Source organism: Nicotiana attenuata, chromosome 3, assembly GCF_001879085.1.
Source record: "Nicotiana attenuata strain UT chromosome 3, NIATTr2, whole genome shotgun sequence".
Classification (NCBI taxonomy): domain Eukaryota; kingdom Viridiplantae; phylum Streptophyta; class Magnoliopsida; order Solanales; family Solanaceae; genus Nicotiana; species Nicotiana attenuata.
In genome coordinates, this window is record NC_031991.1 from 54,047,421 (window position 1) to 54,056,121 (window position 8,701).

General features: G+C 43.2%; 1 protein-coding gene across 1 annotated transcript; it reads right to left on the reverse strand.

The window, feature by feature from the left end:
* LOC109224379 lies at positions 3,773-4,459 on the reverse strand. Its single transcript, XM_019388959.1, has one exon. The coding sequence runs from the start codon at positions 4,457-4,459 to the stop codon at positions 3,773-3,775; it is 687 nt and encodes a 228-aa protein (XP_019244504.1).

Sequence of the window (8,701 nt, forward strand, 5' to 3'; positions counted from 1 at the left end):
TAATTTTGGCCGAGGGCCGGTAGGTATTAGTTAGGGCGAACATAACCTGAATTTAATTTTGGCCGAGGCCCGGTAGGTGTTAGTTCGAACAAGGTCGAACATAACCTAAATTTAAATTTGGCCGAGGGCCGATGGGTGTTAGTTCGAACAAGGTCGAACGTAACTTGAATTTAGAAAGATGTGCTGATATCCCTAAATTGCTGCTTTTGTTACATACTTGGAGAAATTTACAAGTTTTCAGGCGTTGGTTGGCATTCCAGTCCCAGTCTATCTAGTCCCTTCATTGATTGACTTGGAGAGTGTTTGAGAGGTAGAGCAATGAAATAGCCGTCACGGCCCCGTCTTCGTATACTTCGACTTAAAGTGTTCCCTTCTTCGCCTCGTTGAAAACATCCTTGAGAAAACCCAATTGGGCAAAACTCAAGTGAGGGAAAAAAGAGTACGACTTGGGGGACACTTTATCTCTTAAAAGTTGAAGTACTTAAGGTGGACAATAATCCAGTTGTTTGGTAGTAGCTTTCCTTCCAGTTGGAATGACCCTTTGTTCGCTTTTGCTGTGATTTTGTACGGACCGTCCCATTTTATTCCTAGCTTGACTTCCCGTGGGTCTTTGCTCGCTTGTGTTTTAGCTTTAAGCACGTAGTTCCTGACTTTGAGCGGCCCGGCCCTTGATTTCTTGTTATAATAGCGTTCTTGTTGTTTTTGGGCGATTATTCCTATATAGGCAATGTCTCTTCGTTCTTCGACTTCGCCGAGCTCCTGCCTTCTGCTTTCGTCATTGCTTGTACCACTCTCATGAGAGTACCTTAGGCTGGGTTCTCCAACCTCGACTGGTATTACTACATCGGTCCCATAGACCAAAGAGTAGGGCGTCACTCCAGTGCTCGTTTTCAGAGTTGTTCGATAAGCCCACAACACTTCTGGTAATATTTTTGGCCACAGTCCCTTGGCGTCTTCAAGCTTTTTCTTTATGATGTTCATTATCGACTTTTTGGATGACTTTGCTTGCCCATTGCCTGTAGGGTGGTATGGTGTCGAGAGTATCCTTTTGATATGCCATTTTTCAAAGAACTCGGTGGTTTTCTTACCCGTGAACTGGGGTCCGTTGTCGCAGCTGATCTCCTTGGGGAGGCCGAACCGGCGTATGATATTTTTCCATATAAAGGCGATCACTTCCTGTTCCCGTATTTGGGCGAATGTTCATGCTTTCACCCATTTAGAGAAAAAGTTAGTTAAAACTAAAAGGAATCGTACGTTACCTAACCCTGCCTGGAGGGGGCCCACGATGTCCATTCCTCATTTGATGAACGACCAAGGTGAGGTGACCGAGTCGAGGTGTTAGCCAGCTCGAAGCATATTTTTTGCATTGCTCGCATCTCTTCACGAAGTCTGCGGCCTCCTTTTTCATGGTGGGCCAGTAATACCCCGCCCGTATAAGGCATCTGACAGTGCCCGATTGCTGGAGTGGGCCCCGTAATGACCTTCCTAGACTTCTTTAAGGATGCGCCGAGTTTGATTCGGGCCTAGGCATTTTGCTAAAGAGCCGCCGTAAGTTCTTTTATACAAGTCATTGTGGAGGATACTGTACCTGGCCGCTTGCATTCTCAGTTTCTTGGCCTCTTTTTTATCATCCGGGAGTGTGTCGTCCTGCAAGTATGCGCTCGTACCAAGTTAAGCTTACTATTCTTACCTCGACTTGGTCTAGCGATGAGTTAAGGAGGTGGACCACATTTTTGTCTCTGGTTGTGATGCTTTTGGTAGCTGCGGCTAGTTTAGCAAGTCCATCCACTTCAGCGTTCTGTGCTCGGGAAATTCGATCGAGCTGACATTCCTCGAACTCGGGCAGCAGTTTGCAGATTTCGGTCTGATATTTTTGCAACCTTTGTTCCTTGATTTAGAAAGTCCTTGTGACTTGGTTGACTACGAGTTGGGAATCACATCGTAGTTTTAAACGTTTTACCATATACCTGAGTGCTAGTCTCAAACCTGCAATTATGGCCTCATACTCGCCCTCTTTGTTAGTCATGTCCGGGCACCTGATGGACTGGTAAATTACTTCGCCTGTCGGGACTTCGAGTACGAGTCCTAGACCAGACCCTGACGCGTTGGATGCGCCATCGGTGTATAAGACCCAGAGGTCTTGTATTTGGAGGGAAGTTTGGATGGCTTCCTTTTTGATTTCGGGCATCATTTTGGCGATGAAGCCGGCAACAAAGTCAGCGAGAACTTGCGACTTTATCGCTGTTCGCGGCTGGTACGTGATATCGTGCTCGCTCAGCCCGATGGCCCATTTGGTCAGCCTTCCCGATAGTTCGGGTTTATGCAAAATGCTTCTTAGGGGGAAGTTGTGACGGTCGAGATGGGGTGGCATTGGAAATACGGTCTAAACTTTCGTGAAGCTACGACTAAGGCCAAGGCTAGTTTCTCCAGGTGAAGGTACCTCGTTTCTGCATCGACTACTGTTTGATAATGTAATATATGGGAGATTGCGTACCTTTGTTTTCTCGAACCAGGACCGCGCTCACAGCTACTTCGGATGCGGCTAGATAAACGAGGAGGCCCTCCCCCGGCTTAGGTTTGGAAAGTAGAGGTGGCGACGAAAGGTACATCTTTAGTTGCTTTAGGGCTTGGATGCACTCAGAAGTCCATTGGAGGCCGTTATCTTTCTTAAGTACGCTGAAGAACTTGTGGCACCTGTCTGACGACCGTGAGATGAACCTTACAGGGCGGCGATACGGCTGGTCGGCCTTTGAACCTGTTTTTTGGTGGTCCATTATTCTGGTATCCTCTCGATGGCTTTGATTTTGTCAGGATTGACATCGATCCCTCGTTGTGATACCAGGAAGCCTAGAAATTTTCCTGAGGCCATGCCTAATGCACACTTTTCAGGGTTCAGTTTCATTCCGTACCGTCTGAGTATGTCGAAAGTTTCTCTCAGATGGTCGATGTGATCCTCTTTCCTTTTGGATTTGACTAGCATGTCGTCTATATAGACTTCCATAATCTTGCCGAGCTGGTCCTTGAACATTCTTATCACCAACCTTTGATAAGCTGCCCGCGCGTTCTTTAGCCCGAAGGGCATGACCCGGCAGCAGTACGTTCCTTGATGGGTGATGAATGTTGTTTTCCTGATCTTCTTCTTTCATGAGGATTTTATTGTAACCCGAGTAAGCTTTAGGAAGCTCAGTAGTTCATGCACTGACGTCGCATCGATGAGTTGGTCGATATGGGGTAACGGGAACGAACCCTTGGGGCATTTTTGTTCAAATATATGAAATCCACGCACAACTGCCATTTCCCATTCTTCTTTTTCACCATGATCACGTTGGCGACCCATTTGGGGTACTTCGACTCCCTGCCATTTTCTAACAAATTTTCCACCTCTTCGCGTACTGCATCGTTAGTTGTGGAGTTGAACTTGCGCTGACCTATCTTACTGGGGGATGGAATGGATCGACGTGCAGTTTATGTGTGGAGATTTCCTTTGGGATTGCTGGCATATCTGCATGGCTGAAAGCACACAAATTGCATTAGCTGTTAAGAATTGACGAAATTTACCCGGTTCCTGAAGTTTTCAGCCGATGCACGCCTTCTTGTCGTGGCCGTTGAGGTCTATTTGAACGGGGTCGAGGTCTTCTATGGTCGATCCTGCAGCTTCAACCGTATCGGGGTCTCTGATGCTGTCCCCGCCGTCGTCACATGTGGACCTTGACCCTGCTGATTGTTATGCCTCTTTTTCATTGACCCTTTTTTTGTTTAGTGGTCGTAGTATCTAGGGTGATGCGGTAACATTCCGTGGATATGCGTTGTTCCCATCGTATACTGAATATTCCCACGGAGTCGAGAACTTGATGACCTGGTATAAGCTGTGAGGGCCAACTCTCATGGTGTGTATCCATGGTCGCCCTACTACGGCGTTGTACGTTGTGTCTTGGTCCATGATGTGGAATGTGGTTTCCAAAGTGACGCCACCGGCCATAACGGGGAGTGTGATTTCTCCAAATGTTCGCTCAACTGTGCTGTTAAAACCAGTTAGCGTGATGCAACGTGATACTATTTTATCTTCGAGTTTCATTTGTGCAAATACTCGAGGATGGATAATGCACGCACCGCTCCCATCATCTACCATAATGCGTCTCACATCGATATCTAAAATTCGTAAAGTAATAACGAGGGCATCATTGTGAGGAAAAGTCAAACAGTTGGTATCTGACTTATCGAAGATGATACTCTCTTCGAGTTCGTCATGCCGTTCACGGGTGATCGACCATTTGAGCTTGTGGGTAGTGGTGAATTTCATGATGTTGATGGAGGCATCGTCACTGCCACCGATGATCATGTGGATAGTACAAGCTGGTGAGGGCGGTTTCGGCGGTCCTTGGTATTGTTCGCGTCCTCTGCCAAAGTTGGTCCTTCCCTGGTCGCTCAGCAACTCTTTGAGGTGTCCTTGTCGTAACATGTTTACGTCCTCCTACCTTAGGGCGATGAAATCTTCGATTTTGTGCCCTCGTTCATGATTGAACTCGCAGAGGGCGTCTGACTTTCTAGTATCCGGATCAGACCTCATCTTCTGCGGCCACTTTACCTTCGGTCCGAACTTTTCCAGGTCATAGACTATCTCTATAAGTGACACACAAAAGTTGTGAGCGGATAATAAAGGGGACATACCTCTTTCATTCCGATGATTCCCTGTACTTGGTTTAGACGGGCCTTCTTCGTAGCAAGAGGAAGGCGCAATGGCCGTTCTAACATACGGTTGATGTCGTTCCCTGTTAGGTCACGGAGCTGCGAGATCTCTTCGGTATCATTTCTTTAATTTTTCCTGGATTCGGCCTGTACCGAAGTCAGTCGATGAGTTGGTCCATTGAGTTCGTCCTCGTCTGCTCGGACCTCAGCACAATATGCATTGTGTATTTCGTCCCGAGTGGCAGGGGGTACTTCATCAGCCGACTTAATAACTTCCTAGTTACCCTCGAACCATCCCTGCTCAGCCCGTTCTGAAATGCCGCAACCGCCATTCCTTCGGATATGTTCGGCAAAGTCATCCTCACTCGGTTGACGGGGCGAGGAAGTCCCTCAGCCCTTCCCCTAGGGCATGTTTAATGGCAAATATGTCGTTCACTCTCGCCTCGGTCTTCTTGGCCCCAACATGGGCCATTACGAACTTTTCGACCATCTCTTCGAAAGTTTCTATGGAGCGCAGGTAGCTGGGAATACCATGTTAATGCTCCTCCTGTGAAGGTTTCGCCGATTTTTAGTAGAATGGAGGACACTTGCTCTTTGGCGAGGTCATTGCCTTTCACGGTGGTGAATGAGTCACATGATCTTCTAGGTCAGTCGTGCCGTCGTATATTCTGAGGCAGGGCGGCATTTTGAAGGTTTTTGGTATGGCATGGGGAGCTGCATCATCGCTATATGGCTTCTCTATGAACCTGTCGACGTCCATTTTTGGTAGCAATTTAGGGGCGCTTGGTATTTTATCGACTCGTTCCTGATGTTCTTTCATCTGATCACGGAGCGCCTTATTTTCATTCTCCAATTCTTCCATCCTTTTCAGGATGGATGTAAGGGCGTTGTCACCTGCATTATTAATGATATTGTGAGTTACACCTATCGTTAGTCGAAATGGCTGATTGCACTGCTCGTCCATTTGTTGTATTGTGATAGTCCTTGCGGTTTCCACAGTTGAGCCTGGGGTGGGTTTGTTGAGGATACTCATTAGTGTATCAGTCAACCACGCCTTGAGAAGCTTTTTAACTGCTGGGGGTGCCCCTTCCTCCGCAGACGTAGTGGCTCCTTTACCATGAGATTTTGTTATGCTACAGTGCGAGGGTGGCGACCCGTCTCTCCTAGGGGACGCGTTCGGCGTCATATCCTCACCAGTTGTTTCGCAGCTCTCATAGAGGACCGTTATAAGGTTGGTCTGTAAGTCACTTGTTATCCTCACCCTTTCTTCTCGGTTACCTGCCATGTTAGATTTCCCACAAGGAAAGAGAGTAGATCTCGGGCTTTGTGATGTTAGTGACCGGCATCAGTTATAGATCTAAAGGAGACTAAAAGCTTAACCAAGAAATCCCCACAGACGACGCCAAATTATTTTACCCAAAAATATAAATCTTAGTTCAAATAATTAATTTCAGTTAAACATATGTTAATCTTAGTTAAGAATAATTTCCTCAGATCTTGATATCAGAAAAAGGCCGCTGAGAAGCGTTCTTAGAGACAAAGATGATTCTATGTAATAAATACCTTTTACTATCAAGAACAGTAACAGTATGTTTGATATGCAGTAAATAACCACATAATGGCACTCACGTAATTAAAAGGAACAATTTAATGAGCAAAAGGTGGAACAAAAGGAACCTTCCACCTGACAATGATTGAACAATAGATTCTCAAAGAGTTGAGAATCCTCAGATCTGGAAAGAATCTTGGTGAAAGTAAAGTCTTATATTGAGTGAAGCATAAATCTTTTTCTAAGTGTTGTTCTTGCAAAATGAGTTTCACGTGCCTCTCTTCTCTCTCTTTCTTCTATTTATATGGGATCTCTTCCCAAAAAACCCTAATAGTACAAATGTGAGTAATATTCACAAGAATATTCTCTTCCAGATTCTATTATGAAAACTAACCGTTATAGCTCTATCGCCGGTACCCGACCATAACCTTCATGGATAACACTAACCACGGCTCTCCTCGACCTTGATCCTCAGGGATAGCTCTAACCGCGGCTCTCCTAGACGACTCGACCTTGATCTTCTCGGTGTCTTGATCACAAATCTCTTAGACTCCTCGTCCTTGATCCTCAGGGATAGCTCTAATCGCGGCTCTTCTCGACTGCTCGACCTTGATCTTTGTCGGTGTCTTGACTGTGGCTCTCTTAGACTCCTCGACCACATCTGAGGTGGCTTCTTGGATTATCCTAAATGATGATTTGAGGGTCCTTGTCATGGTGTTAGTTTGACCCATACAGCTATATTAATAATGTAAAGAATTATTATCAATGAATATAACTTAATTATGAAACAATCTCTCACTTCTTCCAAATTTATATCACATTTTCCCATTTTGAGGCATCTCAAATATTCAATCCAATACCATTGATCATTTTATATAACGTCATTCCTTTCTAGGTGAATGGTAGCATTGCCTTGAAAATTTGAACCTCCACGAGTTTGGATCCCTCTCTTTTAGCATTTTTACATAATCCACTAATGTTAATGACTGAAATACTCGCGTCCTATCTATACTATTGTGAGCTTCTTGCTTTCAAGCAGGAGCTAGTTGGGTGATCGCCCATCCAAGGTATGTTTGCCAACTTTGAAAGCTAAAAAATGAGATTATTGGATTTTATCAACTATTAATTTATTATTTAATTTTCTCGTTCACTGCCACTAACATGATATATAAGTTAAATTAATATCTTTATCATTATGTCCGGTTAAACAGTTTCATAAAAATTGGTGAAATTTATAAAATATGTTTATAAACATCCTCGCGACACCTATCATTTGATAAAATATATATTTGATTTCCTGGTTACTTATTTATTACGTAAATAATTTGTAGATGATAAACAAGATTCAACTAATTGTGAACGCTACTGTATTAAAACGCAAAATCAGAAAGACTGTTAGAATAAAAAACTAGAAAAAAACAGTAAAGTATAAAAAATATCCCGAGTCCACAATTTGCTTGTGCGTCCTTAAGGAATTTTAACCCCCTCACACGTTGCCAAGGTCGGGATGAAACGGAATAAACTTTCATGCTGGCTTTTAATTAATTATTAAATAATTAATTAAATAAATTTTGTCCAAAAAATAATCTTATCGATCATTTGACAAATCCAAATCCAAATCCAAAGCCGAAACTGAGCGAGCGACGAGGACGGCGCGAGGGTTCATTCTCTTCAACTCCTTTTAAGAGATCTAAGAAGTGATTCTATATATATACGCACAAATGTAGTTGTCCCTCACCAATGAGGGACAAAGTTCAAGACAAAAGCTCACTTTATTCAAATTTTCATTTCCCTCCATTTTATTTTCCACCATTTCCAATTCATACTCTTAGACTTTTAAAGCCCAATGCTTAAAGTCCAACACTAATAACTTGATCAATGAAATTTGAGCTTCCGACATTACCATTTGAAATTGAATCTCCCACTTAGAGTTGCTAATTGAGGTAAAATGACCAACTATATGGTCCCTAGTCGCCAAACCAAAGGACCCCTACAATAATTTGTATTTTAGAGTACTCAAATATTAATTATACGATAAACGAGTTGCAGTTGTAACTAATGAAAACTGCTTTGGTCGGCTAATTAATTTAGGCATTCCCCACGCAAAGTATTGCCCAAAACTGAAAATGAGAGATTTCCTAATACGAAGGAAAATTAAAACAAACCTTTTATTTGATTATAGTAACAAATCGCCATCACTATCACTAAATAAGAAAGTGAGTAATCCAGCTCATGGATTAACTTGAGATTTCCATATAAATGCACTTTTTTCTTTTCCTAATATGTGAAACTGATATTAAGAATTAGAAGATCTTCTCTATGCAGTGACCAATATTCTTGGGCAGATTAAAACTGTTAGTTTTCGTTTTGCTTTTTTCTCAGAATTCAATTTCGTCGTCAGTCTTCTTGACATATATATATATATATATATATATATATATATATATATATATATATATATATATA

Coding starts and splice junctions, on each gene's coding strand:
- LOC109224379 (XM_019388959.1), bottom strand. CDS start 4,459: ATGTTACGACAAGGACACCTCAAAGAGTTGCTGAGCGACCAGGGAAGG.